Raw genomic sequence first — 16,629 nt, 5'->3', positions numbered from 1 at the left:
CCCTAATGACTAACAATGTTGAACATCCTTTATATACTTACACTTTTTCCTTTGGAGAAATGTCTACTCAAGTTCTCTGCCCATTTTTAAAATGAGGGTAACTGTCTTTTTATTACTGAGTTGTAAAAGGTTAATATCCTTGATTCCTAGACCCTTACATACAGACTTTACAAATATTTTCTCCAATTCTGAGATCCCAGTATCATTTGTTGAAGAGACTATTTTTCCTCCCCATTGAACTTTTTTTTTTTTTTCGGCCTCGCCACGCAGCTTGTGGGATCTTAGTTCCCCAACCAAGGATCAAACCCCAGCCCTTGGCAGTGAGAGTGCAGAGTCCTAACCAATGGATCCCCAGGGGAGTCCCCCGATTGAACTATCTTGAAACCTTTGTGAAAAATCAGTGTATCAATCATCAATGGCCAAACAAGGAGAAATTGACCTTCCCATATGAACAAAAAAACCTGCAGTAATCAAGACTGATCAGTATTAGTATAAGGATAGACTTATAAATCAATGGAAGAGAATTGACAGTGAGAATTCTTGGGTGACCGTCTTTGTTCCTTCAACATATTGACTATATTATCCCATTGCCTTCTAGCCTCCATGTTTACTAATGAGAAAACCACCATTACTCTTTTTGAGGAAAGATCATTTGTATGTGATGAGCCAATTCTGTCTAGCTTTCAAGGTTTACTGTCTTTTAAGTATTTAAAAAGTTCACTGAATTTTTCTGTATTTGGGTTTTATCTCCTAGTTTCTGTCTCCTGTGTCTATCAATTTTCTCCATAATCATGTTTAATTCTATTTTTTTTGCCATTTCACTTTTGCAATATTCTAAAGCCTGATCAAAAGATTCCTGATAATAAATTATTTATTTTTTATTCTTATTGTTGCTTTCACAGTGGCTTTTTTTTTTTGCCAATTAGTTTACTTTTATTAAAAGAGTAATCCATGTATGCGGTATAAAATTCAAACAGTACATCACTGAAAAGCGAGATAGAATGCCACACAGTTAAGGAGAAAGAAAACTTGTTAAGAATCTCTGTGGGTAGAGAAGATGAAAAAAAGTGCTGTTGCACTGGAGGCTGTAGAATGTAGAAAATTATCATTATCATAAAGCTGGGCCATGATGATGATATACCTGATCACACTGGAGACATATAAATGCCTACTATCTCTGCCCCCAAAATGTGTGCAGTAAATTTTACTGTGCTATGCTCAAAGACACAAGGGAAAAAGACTTATATTCAGAGTCAGTGGGAACAGTCTGAACTCCACCTGTACACTAAAACTTGATTCTAAAGACCCTACCTATCTCTATGAGCTGCTGATTTAAGATAACCAAGTTATTTAAATCAACAGCTAGATAATGGAACTAGCCAACAAAGTGAAACCCCATTAACGTAAGGAATATATTTAAAAGCTGAAGTCAGAAAGATCAGACAGACACCTATCGAGGCATTCTACTAACAATTATTATGACTATGATATGTGCTATAAGCAAAACTATGTCTAATTATGTCCTGGGTGATTAAAAAAAGTAAGCTCAATGAAGAAAGCCAGCATTCCATAAGGAGTAGTGAGCAGAATGTAAAACAATGATATTAAATTTCTAATCAATCTAAAATCTACATAAATTAGTTGTTTACGCTCTTGTACATGACTACTTTATTTCAAGGTGTTATACTAATATAATTCCAAATGCAAAAGTGAATTTATTTTTAAAAATACAATTATTACTCCAAAGGGAAAAGAGACATGGTGTGGGAAAAAGTAAGTGCAAAAGTGAGTGCATTATAAAGACAGAAGATTTTTTTCCAAACTGAAACCCTTTCAAGTTTTGGTGGTAATTCTAATGAGGGAAGTAACAGCCTAATTACATCCTTCACGATTTCATATAGTTCAGTCCTGTTCTTTGCAGCCTTTATCTTTCTATTACAACTTTATGTAGAAATAAATAACTCTTTACTTTTGTATCATTTCACTTGCCTTAATTACAGCTTATCTTATAGGAACCACACTAAAACAATATTGCAAATAGGCTTATGAGATTTATCTTAACATTATATAAATTTAAGTCAAGAAAACATCACCCTGGGCTTCCCTGGTGGCGCAGTGGTTGAAAGTCCGCCTGCCGATGCAGGGGACACGGGCTCGCGCCCCGGTCCGGGAGGATCCCACGTGCCGCGGAGCGGCTGGGCCCGTGAGCCATGGCCGCTGGGCCTGCGCATCCGGAGCCTGTGCTCCGCAGCGGGAGGGGCCGCAACAGTGAGAGACCCGCGTACCAAAAAAAAAAAAAAAAAAAAGAAAGAAAACATCACCCTAATGTAAGTTAGGAAAGACAGCCTTCAAAAACACCTTGGACAATCACTGTACCCCAACACTTACAGGAAATCATTAGGTAGTCCTCACAGTTGCCTTTGTCATCATCTTGCTGGTCCACAGGGATCCCGTTGGCATCTATGACTGCTTCAGAGGCACAATCTGCTACCAATACTTCTTCTGAAACTACATCAGTTGTCAGAGGATCAGTGATGATTTCTGCTTCAACTACACTATCATGAACGTGTTCAACGTGTCCAATGTCAGACACATGTATGGATTCACTTGTCAAGACGTGTTCTGGCATAGACATTGAGGCTGAAGTAATATCAGAAGCTAAAACATCATCTGGGACTGTGCAATGTGCTAAAGAAACTTCTTCGGTTACATCTGAGGTAATAAGCACTTGCTCTGGAATGATGACATTTTCAGACACATCTGCTTCTTCTAAGATATCTGAGCACTGAACATCCTCAATAACAACATCCTCAATAACATCTTGGATTACAACTGAGTCTGGGTCATCAGGAACAAAGTTATGTACAGTTATATCTGAATCCACAACATCTGAAACAAAAACCGTTTCTTGAACTTCCACAACAATTTGATCACCATCCATGTGTGTAGCATCAGTTCCTTAAAAAAACAAAAATTAAAACGACAAATTTCAGGTAGGCATGAATGGCTATCTTAAATGATGTAAATGTTCTTTAATTTCCACCAAGAGAACAGACTATATCCTTGGCTTTCTCAAACATTAAAATAGCTTTAAGGAATAAAGACAGAATCTATTTGATTCATATATGAACCAAAAGATTTTAACACAAGCACGGTTTTATTCAACGCTAACCAATTAACATGTAAAGAAATACTAGAAAAACAAAATATGCAGGGCAGTCACAAAAGAAAAATATTCATTAAAACAAACAAACATTAAAGTTACCAGGCAACCAAAATAAAATTTTAAGCCATAATTATGAAACACAAGTAACACAAGTTCAGAAAACTAATGAACATTTTCCCTCCTGTCTGTTCCATTTCTTTTCTTTTCCCCCCCAACTCATTCAACACAGTTTTCTACTTTTAATCATTCATATATATTTCTTTTCTTCCCTTCCTATAAAAAATTCCATTGTCTCACCCTATTCTGGTATAATATTCCACTATTATTCTTTAATGACTGGAAATTTAGAAATTATCCTCTAAATTTATCCTCTGAATTTGGCATATAAAAGGAGCTGGGCATCAGTGAAAAGCGAGATAGAATGCCAAACAGTTAAGGAGAAAGAAAGACAACTTGCTAAGAATCTCTGTGGATAGAGAAGATGAAAAAAAGTGCAGCTGCACTGGAGCAGTGGAGGTTGAAGTTAGTTGCTGTGCAGCCTGACCAAGTTCAACAGGGTATTTTGCCTCCATCTAGCCTCTTCCCAAGCCCGTACACTCCATCTCCAAGGCAGTTTCCTCAGAACATAAGAAACCCTACTCACTCCATTCTGCAGTTAAGGTGGAGGGGTGAATCAACTGGAGCCCCCTGAGATTAAATGACTTCACCAAGATCACACACAGTTGGCTTGCACAGCACATGTACTGAATGAATGCCATGAATGGGAAAAGAAGTAAAATATCCTTACCAAAAACATAAGATAAAATAAAAGAAAACAAATCTGGTATCTTGGCTCTTGGTCCAGTAAAAAGCAATCATGGAAGTCTTAACTACAATGCTACTTGGCTGATTAGTGTCCCTGGTCATGACTCAGAGAAGCTGAATTTAAGCAGATGCCTAACCCAATGACTATGTGTCAATAAGCAGGCCCTCCAAGAAACAAACAGATTCTTCAACAAACAAAAATGATCAACAAGGGCCAAGGAATAATAAAAGCTGCAGGGAGTCTTTAAACCAGTTAATACCCACTTTCATTATACATAGAAACAATAACGAGAAAATGTTTTCTTTAATTTCTATAAAACTCCAACATAAAGCTTAGTAATAATTTGTCTTCAATGTCTCTAATAATTCACATCAAGCAATAGATGACTTTAAGCTGCATCTTAAAAACATACCTGTGAAAGCGCTTAGTGGCAACAGCACTGATTAAAAGGTCTAAATCACAGAGCACAGTTTAGACACATTCATTTTGTAACCTTGGGCAAGTCATTTAACCTCTGAATTTTGGTTGCCTCATCAGTAAAATGAGGACAGTAATATCTGTCATGCATACCTCCAGGAGTGTTGTAATGATCAAAATGGCAATGTAAGGGAAGTGTTCTGAAAAATTGTAATGAGAGGTTTCATTATTATTAGGACATGTAAAAATGGAGGACCTGGTAAATTAAGTGACTTGTTCATAGACAGACAAACAACATAGTCTTAATAAATAGAGCTAAAATGAAAAAGCCCTTCATTCTACCCCTTGACCCATGCCCAGGCTTGCTTGTGGCTTGTGGCTTTAAGCTAGTAAATCCTATGTGTTTTTCTCCAAGGAACTTACAGTCTCTCTTTCAAGAACATTAATTATACTTCAATATGTTCAAGTGTCCAAAGATGTATTTACCATTATCAAATAGAAATTACCACGAGTCAAGACTATCCCAAATTGTTTAAGAAACACACACACACACACACACACACACACAGGATTTAGAAAGCATGTTAAAAATCCTCACGTTTCTTGGTAAAATTACTATTGCTTTAATATATGGCAATATGATCATATAAAATTCAATGAGTAAAATTCTTAAAATTTTAACTTATAAAAATAGCTGTGTAAATCACTTTATAATATTATGTATTTAGAACCATCTGTAAATGTCAATACTTTTTTTCCCACTGTTAAAACTTCATGAATATAATTTTCCTTGAGCAGTTGGAGGAATGAAGCAAGATTCCATCTGCCTGATGCAGAAGGCTCCTTTCAGAAAGCCTTTTGAGAAACAGGGCTGTATAAGTAGGACACTATCAAAACAGAGAATTTCAAGTTTATACTTTATCTCCTGGACATGGAAGAACAAAGAAATGACATCATCCATGTGTTATTTTAGAATGAGTACTCTACTGATACAGGTAGTGAAAAAAAGAAACTAACTTCGAGGTAAATAATTTAATATTATAAGTTAAGAATGAGATAATAGTGCCTGGGCTAAGTGGGAGAACCGGCATGAAGAGCAGTGTGGTATACAGCCACCCCAGCCCATTTAGTCCACCCTACCCTCTTTGCAAAATGTCCATGCCACAATGGCTGAAATTGTGAATACATCACATTATGGCTAATGCCATAAATACTTTTCAGATATAATTAAAGTTATGAACCTTAAATAGGGTGATTTTACTAGATAAACATAAACCCTTAAAGCAGAGAAATGTCTTAGGCTGGCATTAGAGAGTTGAAGCAGAACGTTAAGTATGAGAGAGATTCAATGCCCAATTACTTTGGGTGGGGCAGGATGGGGAGCACATGAAAAGCAAGTGAAGGAATACTAGCTGTGAGGAGCAAAGGCCAGCCAGCAAGGAAAAGGGCACCTAAGCCCTACAACTGTAAGGAAGTGAATTTAGCCAACCACCTGAATTAGCTTGGAATCAGTTTCACCCCAGAAGCTCCAGAAAGGAACAACACCCTGCTGACACCTTGATTTCAGCCGCATGAAGTCCAAACCAAATAGCACAGCTATGCTGTGACAGACTTCTGATGTATGGAAACCATGAGATGAAGAATTTTACTATGTTATAGAGCTACATTTGTTTAATGTTTGGCAGAGCAATAGTAATAGAAATGAATACAGATTTTTGGTACCAGAGAGTGGAGTGCTGCTGTACAAATACCTACAAATGTGTAACGGTTTTGATACTCCCTTGAATAGTCCAGTAATGGAAATATGGATGTTAACAACTCATGCTAGTGAGAACTCAGAAGGAAGAAACAACCAAAGCAGAAAAATTTTACATGAATTTACAGAATACCTAAGTCACCATGTACAGACAGTTAATACAAATCTAGACTTTAAGGACACTGCTAGTAAAAGCTCAAAAGATAGTGAGAAACATGTTATTCAAAACTGATGGAAGGAATAACCTGTTACATTGCGACAAGTAGCTTAGCAAAATTGTATCCTGAGGTTATATGGAAAACGTAACTTGTAACAGTTAACTCAGATATTTAGCTCAGGAGATTTCAGCAGAGTGTTGATGATGTGACCTGGTTTGTTCTTGTGGCTTATGGTAAATTCAAGAAAAGAAGATAAATTGTGGAAGAACCAATAAATAAAAAGTAGCAGGACTTGACAACTGGGGAAATTCTCAGCATCAACAGATGACAAAGAAAAAAGGAGTTAAAATTGGGGTGATTTGCTGTCAGAAAAGAACCTTTTAGAGGAAAAGTACTTTCTGACTACAACTCTTCTATAATCTCAGACAAAGCAAAAGGTCTGAGAATTCAGTCACACAATGTCTTTCTAAGGCTGTGAACAGTGTGCCTCACAGATACCTTAATCAAAGTAGGATGCATCTAAAGAGCTTAGGGCGTTGTCCTGCAACTATCTCAGCAGAAGTCAAAAAGAAGTGGGATTATCTTGGAAGGATATGTAGATGGATCTCTTTTCTAATAAGGTAAATGCCAATAACACAGAGAGGAGATTCACAAAATTCTTTAAAACTTTATACCATCAGAATCAATACTAGTTTGGATTGCTAGCTCCAGAAAAGAATGAAGCCCTGCCAACACTCTGTGAAACTCTACACAAGGACCAAGTTTAGCCACACTGTAGCTGAACTTCTGTGAGGTAACAAACTGATGTATTTTAGGTCCCTCAATTTGTGGAAATGCATTAGAGCAACAAAAGAAAACCAGTAACAGCAGCAATAAACAAGAAACACTTTCAAAGTCAGAACTAATAGGACTTAGTAAACTGAGAAAATTTAGAATAAAGATAAACAAGACTTTGATACTGATGGTATTACTGACAAGACTGAGTTGGCAACGAGATTTTGAGAGGAAAACAAGATACCTAAGGATAAATCAATACAGATCTAGCAATACATCCTCTTGGTAACTCCAAATTTGGCAGATGGAAAGTGGAACAACCCAAGAAATAGATATACCTATTCCATCAAAAAATGAGTTTGGCTCTTGTGGCTGTAATTCAAGTTCATCTTCATCCATGGCCTTTGATTCTCATTAGTCACAGCTCCTAAACCGGGAAATAAAGTATATCAAACATTAACTTTTTCATATCACATACTTAAAATGTCATCATATTTACACTTCTGAAATGGTCACATTTCTTGATTTATCAAAACCTATCAAGGTAAAGTAAAGTGAACATAATGATTACCAATTATATTTGGGTAGCTGTATCGTAAGAGAAGTTAACTCAAGCATGTTGACAGTGTTTTGGGGTTTTTCTCTTTGTTTTAGTTACATTATACTCTACATAAAGTGCAGACATTTTTTTCTTTTTTTAAACTGAGGTACAGTTGATGTGCAATTGTTATATAAGTTTCAGTGATTCACAATTTTTGAAGGTTATATTCTATTTATAGTTATTATAAAACACTGGCCATGTTTCCTGTGTAGTATGCGAGCAGAGGCTATTCTTCGTTGCGGTGCACGGGCTTCTCGTTGCAGGGGCTTCTCTTGTTGCAGAGCACGGGCTCTAGCTCTATAGCGCAGGCTCAGTAGTTGTGGCACATGGGCTTAGTTGCTCTGCGGCATGTGGGAATCTTCCCAGACCGGGGATTGAACCCGTGTCCCCTGCATTGGCAGGCAGGTTCTTATCCACTGCGCCACCAGGGAAGTCCCCTACATACTACTTTTTAACCTCTTGATTCCCTACCTTATTTTGCTCCTTCCCTCTCCCCTCTGGTAACCACTAGTTTGTTCTCTGTTTTTTTTCTGCTATATTTCACTAGTTTCTTTTATTAAAGTGCATAAATCTTAAGTGTTTAGCTTAATAAATTTATATTTGTGTAAATTTGTATTAGCATTACTCAGAGTAAGATATAAAACATTTTTTGTACCCCAGAAAACTCCCTCCAGCCTCCTTTCCATAAACAGCCATGACTCTTTAAGGTTCAACTTTAACACATTTTGTGGAATACTGAGGGAATTCCTGAAAGATTTTTATTACATCTTTAAATTTAATATAGTCTACAATCTCCTACCAATAAATTACAAAATGGTAAAAATTCAAAATTCATTACAATGGTAAACCTTCTTAAGATTTCTATATAACTTACAGTGACCTCCCTTAATTGACCATCTAGTTGCAGAAATAATTCTCAAAGTATATGTATATTCTCCAGGCCACAAATAACTTGGTACCAGCTGAAAGGTTAAAAAATAAATTCATCTTTACACAATAAAATCAAAGTCCCATCTATAGGATGTCTGAAACCACAAGCAAGAGTTTCTCTCTCTCTCTCCTGGTGACTGAAACAATAACATAAAAACATGAAAGATAGGTCATCGACAAAATATGGCCTAGGGTAGAAAAAACAGCCAGTTTAAAAAAAAAAAGAAAAGTTAAAAAACAAAACTACGAAGAACCTAGCACATGCCTAAAAAGCAAGTGAGGAGATAGAGGGAGTAGGAAGGGGAGGTTTATTAGGGACCATGATTTACTTATGTTGCAAGTACCACAGAAACTTCCTAATTGGTTTTCCTATCACCACTTTCTCACTTTCTAACTCACCTTCAACAGTGCTATCACATACAGCTTCTTTAATCTCTATCATTTTTGCTGACAACATATAAATTGTTACTATTAAGACTGCAAGTAATGTAGTGCACCAACTATATTTCTCTCTCTTTTGTGACCTTGATCCTGGAGGGACTGCCTACTGACATCAATAGTCTCCCTGTGAGTGCACCTTTGATATAAAAACCAACCAATCAGAGCCCACACCCCTAACCACCAAATTTACTAAGCCAAGATTCTCCTTACTCTAAAATAACCCAGGGCCACATTCCAAACAACTAGGGACAGTTCCTATAGCCCAGAGGCCACTAAAACTGTTCAAACTATCCAATCCTAAACTTAGTATACCTATTCTTCCTTGCCCATTCCTTCCCTATAGAATCCCAATAAAAGCTCTGGACTATGGCATCTCCTCTTCTCCTCTGCTTTCTTACCCTACACGGTCCTTCATGAACGGTATGTCTCTCTCCTTCTCTTATACATGTGAGTATAAACTTCTTCCTTTTCTAAAGCATACTTTAAATGATGTAAGACCTCAATTCAAAACATGTTAATGACTCCCTACTGATTCTCCAAATAAAATCTGATCTCCTTGGCTTACAAGCCTCTAAGATCTGTTTCTGACAACCTTTCCATTATTCTCGTAATTTTTCTTCAATTCATCTTCCCCTCCTTTCTACCACTACCCCAATCTCTGTTTCTGTCTCTCTCATCAGACAAACAAAAATATCGAAAGTCTCCATAAGATCCAAACTCTATCCTTGGTTTCAGATTTCTTCTATGTAAATGACCTTTACGTGTTATTCCTGCAATAATTTATCCCCTACATGTCCTTCCTCATGAAGAAAATGCTAAAAACAACCACTTCCTCTGCTGCTGAATTTCCAGAGCACAATTATCCCTTTCTTCTTTTTTTTTTTAAGCGTATGTCATGGTTATTTATATCTCTTTTTTTTTAATTTATTTATTTAATCTTTGGCTGCACTGGGTCTTCACTGTTGCATGCAGGCTTTCTCTAGTTGCAGCGAGCAGGGGGTACCCTTCATTGCAGTGCACAGGCTTCTCCTGTTGTGGAGCACAGGCTCTAGGTGCATGGCCTTCAGTAGCTGCAGCATGTGGGTTCAGTAGTTGCGGCTCACGGGCTCTAGAGCCCAGGCTCAGTAGTTGTGGTGCACAGGCTTAGTTGCTCCGCGGCACGTGGGATCTTCCCCAACCAGGGCTTGAACCCGTGTCCCCTGCATTGGCAGGCGGATTCTTAACCACTGCCCCACCAGGGAAGTCCCTATATCTCTTATTAATGTTTGATATTTACAAAGTCTCTAAGGAACTATGCAAATAAGAAACTCAGCTGTAATTTATACTATAAAAAAATTAATTTCCAACATGCCACCCCTAAGACATCCAATTTATTTTCAAAATATAATGTCTTTTATGACATTTATTCAAAATGCTTCAAATAAAAAGGCTATGATAGGTACAGTAATATTTTTTCAACCATAAAAAAATGGAAAAGATAGTTCCTCTAAATAAGTTGTCACTGCTTCCTCTTCCCAAAACTTTCTAGCTTGTACTTCTTTTCCTTTTTTCAATATGTGACCATAAAAGGATAAATGAGAAAATATCTTATGAGCATAATAATAAAAAATAAAATGATATCTTATTTAAGGTATCTTAAAGTTTCCCTACAGAAATCAATCTCATTATCTCTAATAAAAGTTGAACTTAGGGCTTCCCTGGTGATGCAGTGGTTGAGAGTCTGCCTGCTGGTGCAGGGGACACGGGCTCGTGCCCCGGTCCTGGAGAATCCCGCATGCTGCAGAGCGGCTGGGACCGTGAGCCGTGGCCACTGGGCCTGTGCATCCGGAGCCTGTGCTCCGCAACTGGAGAGGCCACAGCGGTGAGAGGCCCGCATACCGCAAACTGTATTCATTATGGTGCAGTAAGAGTTTTCTACTATCCTCACTCCAAAGAACACTGACTGAGACAATCATCCATGGATGAGTGAGCTTTTGTGGAAGTTCAAGAGTCAGTGGAGAAATTCCAGGACTCCCTTCAGCAAAAAATCTGAAACTGGATGCACTGGAGCCAGTAAGAATGGTTTCACATTACTCACATCCCCCAAGGCAGCACAGCTCAGTGCCAAGAGAGTCCTTCTTGGCCTGTGAATGAGGACCCAGCTACCTCAGTGGTGCAGAATATTGTCAAAGAGATCCACTTTGTTTGCCACATCCAGAATACTGAGGTGTGGCTACAGGACTAGGGGCTGGAGAACAGCTATGAGAACAGTAGCCAGGGTTCTTGCGGGGCGTCAAAGGAACATGATCCTCCTGCTTCACAACTCTATCAGAAAACCCACCCACGAGCTGCTGGGGACCCCCTGCTTGTTCCACCCCCACACCTGCCTTACCCATACACACTCCCATCGGATGGCTGGCTCTCTGTTGTGTCTTGCCAACAGTACCAAGAGCAGGTCTGACTCAATGGGATTGAGAGAAACCACACCAATTAGGATATTCAGCACCGCTCTGGGTAAAGGAAACCCGAGGCTCTCAGCACCCATGCTGGCTTTGCAGAATAGGAATAAGGCATACAATCTAAGGAGTCCCTCAAAAGAGGGAGCAAAAAGGATGGAGCAGGCATGTCCATAGAAAAGGTATTAGAAAGCCTCAGAATCCCTCATAGGGATGAAAGAAGGTATTTCTTTGCTGAGGAGAGTTAAGTAAAGACTGGAAAAATGACTGCTTCTTCTAATGCAAAGAAAATGACACAAGACTTCAAGGAATCTGAAAAACGAAGGACACGCAATACCACCAATGGAACACAGTAACTTTCCAGTAACCAACTCCAAAGACATGGAGATCTCTATGGCAATGTGCCATAAAGAATTCAAAAGTTATTTTATGAAAGCTCAGAAAACTAAAAGAAAACCCAGAGAAACAATTCAAGAAAACAATGAAAGCAATACATAAACAAAATAAGAAGTTCAAAAGCAAGACAGAGATCATAAAACAGAACCAAACAGAAATTCTAAAAGAATACAGTGAAATGAAATGGAAAAAAAGTGAAATAGAGAGCATCAACAAAAAACTGGATAAAGCAGAAGAAAAAAATCTTATGACAAGTCCTTTAATATAAACCAGGTAGAGGTTAAAAAAAAGAAAAAAGAATGGAAAAGGAAAGAGAGCATACCTTAACTGTGGGATACCATTAAAGAAAACAACCTACATATTACTGACATCGCAGAAAATGACGACGGAGACAAGGGGAAACAATGGCTTTAAGGAAAGAATGTCTTCCCCCAAACTGTAGAGGATTTGGATATATCCCCTGAATTTCAACCTAAAAGGATCTTCTCTAAGACACGTACTTAAACTGTCTAGGGACTTCTTAACTGGCAAAGTGGGTTAAGAATCCACCTGCCAATGCAGCGGACACAGGAGCACTCCCTTGTCTGGGAAGATCCCACATGCCAAATAGGTAGCAATTTCCCCCACAGGAAATCCACCTATAGCGTGATGGTGGTTCCCTTATGAAAGAACATTTTCCTCTTGCTGCTTTTAAAATTCTCTATTTCTTTTTGATTTTAGACAGTTTATTTTTTTAAATAAATTTATTTTTGGTCGTGTTGGGTCTTTGTTGCTGCACGCAGGCTTTCTCTAGTTGAGGCAAGCAGGGGTTACTCTTTGTTGCGGTGCACGCGCTTCTCATTGCAGTGGCTTCTCTTGTTGTGCAGCAGGGACTCTAGGCACGAGGGCTTCAGTAGTCACAGCATGCAGGCTCAATAGTTGTGGCTCGCAAGCTATGGAGCACAGGCTCAGTAGTCATGGCACGCAGGCTTAGATGCTCCACGGCATGTGGGATCTTCCTGGATCAGGGCTCAAACCAGTGTCCCCTGAACTGGCAGGCAGATGCTCAACGACTGTGCCACCAGGGAAGCCCCTTTCCTTCATTTCTGAAGGACATACAGGACAATAATAAATTGTTCTATAAATTAAAAGACAAAAAGTATTAGAAACAATGTTAGCTACAATTTGTTGCTAGATATGTAGTATGAGAAAGGCAAATTCTGTCAACAGAAACAAAGTGTGAAGGGTTTGGATAGGGTTTTTGTATTCAATCAACATTTTAAGTTGTTATCAGCTTAAAACTGATCATTATGTGCATAAGATAATTTATGGAAACCAAAGCAAAAACCTACAGTAGATACACAAAAGATAAAAGAAGAAAAGCAAAACTTACCACTATGAAAACTAGTCAGTTCCCAAAGGAAAGCAGCAAGAGAAGAAGGAAGGAAAAAAGGAATTCATGTCTGTTTCTAGTCATTCAAGAAACAGTAAGAGAGAATTAGTACATCTCTAAGTATCATTAACCATCCTAAACATAAATGGACAGAATTTTCTAATCAAAAGACAGTGTGGCTAGATGGATTTGAAAAAAAAAGAGACAAGACTCAACTACCAACTATATGTTGCCTAAAGGACACTCACTGCAGCAGTAAGGACAAACACAGGCTCAAAGTGAAGGCATGGATAAAGATAATCCTTTCAAGTGGAAATGAAAAGAGAGCAGCGGTAGCTACAAATATCACACAAAATCAACTGTACATCAAAAATGGTACAGAAGGTTATATACAGATAAAGGATCAATTCATCAAAAGATATATCAAATCAAAAATATGTATGCAACCAACACTGGACCCTACACTGGCCCACTTAAGCATATTAACCAAATACTGGCGAATCTGAAGGGAGAAATAATATTACAAAAATAGGAGGGCTTCAACAGAGCAACTTTTAACAGACAGATCATCCAAACAGAAAATCTAAAAGGAAACATTAGAATTGAACTATACATTAGACCAAATGGACCTAAAAGACATATATAGAACATTTCATCCAACAGCAACAGAATACCCATTCTTCTCGCATGCACTCAGAATATCCTTCAAGATAGATTATTATATAGGTCATAAGTCTTAAACTTAAGAAGAATGAAATTATCAACTATCTTTTCTTGCAACAATGGTATGAAATGAGAAATCAGTACCAGGAAGAAAGCTGGAAACTAACTGAACAAAAAACTCTGAATTAATTTGTCAAAGAAGAAATCATACAAAAATTTTAAAAATATTCTGAAGCAAAAATGGAAACAAAATGCAAAACGTACCAAAACTTAGATGTGGCAAAATGACGATAAACACCTACATGAAGAAAAAAGATCTCAAATAAACAACTTAACATTACCCCTCAAGGAACTATAAAAAGAACAAACTAAGCCCAAAGTTGGCAGACAGAAACAAAGAACAGAGCAGAAATAAATGAAATAGAAACCAGAAAACAACAGAATGACAAACTGAAGAGCTGTTTTTTTGTTTGTTTTTTTTTTCGATACGCAGGCCTCTCACTGTTGTGGCCTCTCCTGTTGCGGAGCACAGGCTCCGGACGCGCAGGCTCAGCGGCCATGGCTCACGGGCCCAGCCGCTCCGCGGCGTGTGGGATCTTCCCGGACCAGGGCACGAACCCATGTCCCCTGCATCGGCAGGTGGATTCTCAACCACTGCGCCACCAGGGAAGCCCCTAAGAGCTGTTTTTTAAATGAGGTAAACAAAACTGACAAACCTTTAGCTAGACTAAAAAACAAAAAGTCAAATAAATAATATCTGAAATGAAAGGAGACATTACCACTGACACTAGAGAAATACAATCTTTAAGAACAACCACATGCCAACAAACTGGATAGCCTACAAAAAATGGATATAGTCCTAGAAACATATTTCCTAACAAGACTGAATCAGGAAAAAAATAGACAATCTAACAGACCAATAATAAGGAAGGAGACTGAATCAGTAAATAAATCCTCCCAACACAGAAAAGCCAAGGACCAGATGGTTTTGGTAACATTTAAAGAAGGATTAATACTAAGCCAATTCCTTTCAAACACTTCAAGAAACTGAAGAAAAGGAAACAATACCAAGCTCATTTTATGATATTAAAGCAATACAAGGACAGTCCAAGAAAAGAAAACTACTATCCCTGATGAATATAAATGAAAAACTTCGCAATAAAATTGTACTAAACTGAATTCGACAGCACATTAGAAGAATTACCACATTAACAAAATGAAGAATAAAAATCCTATGTAACAAGTCCACAACTAATGTAAGCATCTCCTCTATGATCAGACACAAGAGTGCTCACAATCACCACTCCCATCAACACAGTACTGCAAGTCCTATCTAGACCAATCAGGCAGGGAAAAAGAAAAGGCAATGGAACTAGAAAGGCAAAAAGTAAAGCTGCCTCTACCTGCAGATGACACATTTGATATACAGAATATCCTAAAGACTCCATCAAAACACAAATTCAGTAAAGTTTCAGGAGTTGGATGAAGTACAATTGAAATTGTCTTCAATTGAAATTGAAGACACAAATAAATGGAATGATATGCTGTGTTCACAGATAAGAAAAATTATTGTAAAACGTCAACACTTCGCAAAGCTATCCATAGTTTCAATGCATTAAAATTCCAATATTATTTTTCACAGCAATGGAAAAAACAATCCTAAAATTCATGTGAAATCACAAAAGAATCAGGAGTCCAGAAATAAACCTATGTAAATACACTCAATAACTTATAAGGAAGTTAAAAACAGTCAATAGGGAAAGAATGGTCTTTTCAACAGTGTTGAAAAAGTTGGATAATCACACGCAAATTATGAAACTAGACTTCTATCTTATATACCATTCACAAAAATTAACTTCAAATGGTAGTTAAGACTTACAACCTGAAACCATAAAACTCCTAGGAAAAGACAGAGAAGAAAAGCTCCTTGACACTGGTCTTTGCAACAATTTTTTGGATATGACACAAAAAGCAATCTGTTAAGAGTCATCACTTAGTATCTGTTAAATGGCTAGTCTGAAAGAGATAATTAAGTGTTGGTGAGGACGTGAAGAAAAGGGAATGCTTCCACACTGTTGGTGGGAATGTAAACCGTTGTGGCCACTATGGAAATCAGTATGGAGGTTCCTCAAAAAATTAATAGGACAGCTCCATGGGGACCCCAGTGGGGTCCAAATGCCCTGTGAGCTCAGCATGTGCCCAGAGGGTGCCCAAAGACAGAGACCCAGGCCTGGAGATAGCATGTGCGACTCTGTCTGCAGGCTAGACAGGGTGTGCACCACAGCTGAGCTCCGCATAGCCATCTGGGAGAAGGGGAGGGGAGAGAAGCCTTTTAACACTCTGACATTAAACCAAAGAGGCCTCACTTAGCCAAAGTTACTATTTTACCCTGAAACTGAGTGTCCTACAACTGATAAACAAGGAGTAAGCTTGGAATGGTGTACTACTCTACTGCGAGTGTGAGCTTGAGCACCACATTATGTCAATTATATGGATAAGAAAGGAACCATATTTTCAGAAAACAGAAAGTTGGAGACAAGATGGCAAAGTAGAAAGACTTGAACTCACCCCCTCTCACAAAAACACCAAAACCAGGACTAACTGCTGAACAACCATCAATAAAAAAGGCTGGAACCTACCAAAAAAAAAAATCTACATCCAAAGACATAAAGAAGAAGCCATAATGACATGGGAGGAGGGGTGCATTCACGATAA

The 16,629-nt window shown here is 38.1% G+C and overlaps 1 protein-coding gene across 2 annotated transcripts in view; it reads right to left on the bottom strand.

The window, feature by feature from the left end:
- The window catches only part of ZFY (zinc finger protein Y-linked), a 56,006-nt gene that overhangs the window by 13,207 nt on the left and 26,170 nt on the right, over positions 1–16,629 (bottom strand). For both annotated transcript variants that reach the window (XM_024756314.1, XM_024756313.1), the window contains exons 3-4: positions 7,415–7,503; positions 2,389–2,958 (exon numbers count right to left, since the gene is read on the bottom strand). In XM_024756314.1, coding sequence (XP_024612082.1) covers positions 2,389–2,958; positions 7,415–7,475 — 631 coding nt within the window. In that variant the 5' untranslated portion in view covers positions 7,476–7,503. The remainder of the gene's footprint in view (positions 1–2,388; positions 2,959–7,414; positions 7,504–16,629) is intronic.

Source organism: Neophocaena asiaeorientalis, unplaced genomic scaffold (assembly GCF_003031525.2).
Source record: "Neophocaena asiaeorientalis asiaeorientalis breed wild unplaced genomic scaffold, Neophocaena_asiaeorientalis_V1.1 scaffold262, whole genome shotgun sequence".
Lineage (NCBI taxonomy): Eukaryota > Metazoa > Chordata > Mammalia > Artiodactyla > Phocoenidae > Neophocaena > Neophocaena asiaeorientalis.
The sequence above is the reverse complement of the archived record's forward strand: the minus strand, read 5'-3'. Positions and strand labels throughout refer to the sequence as shown.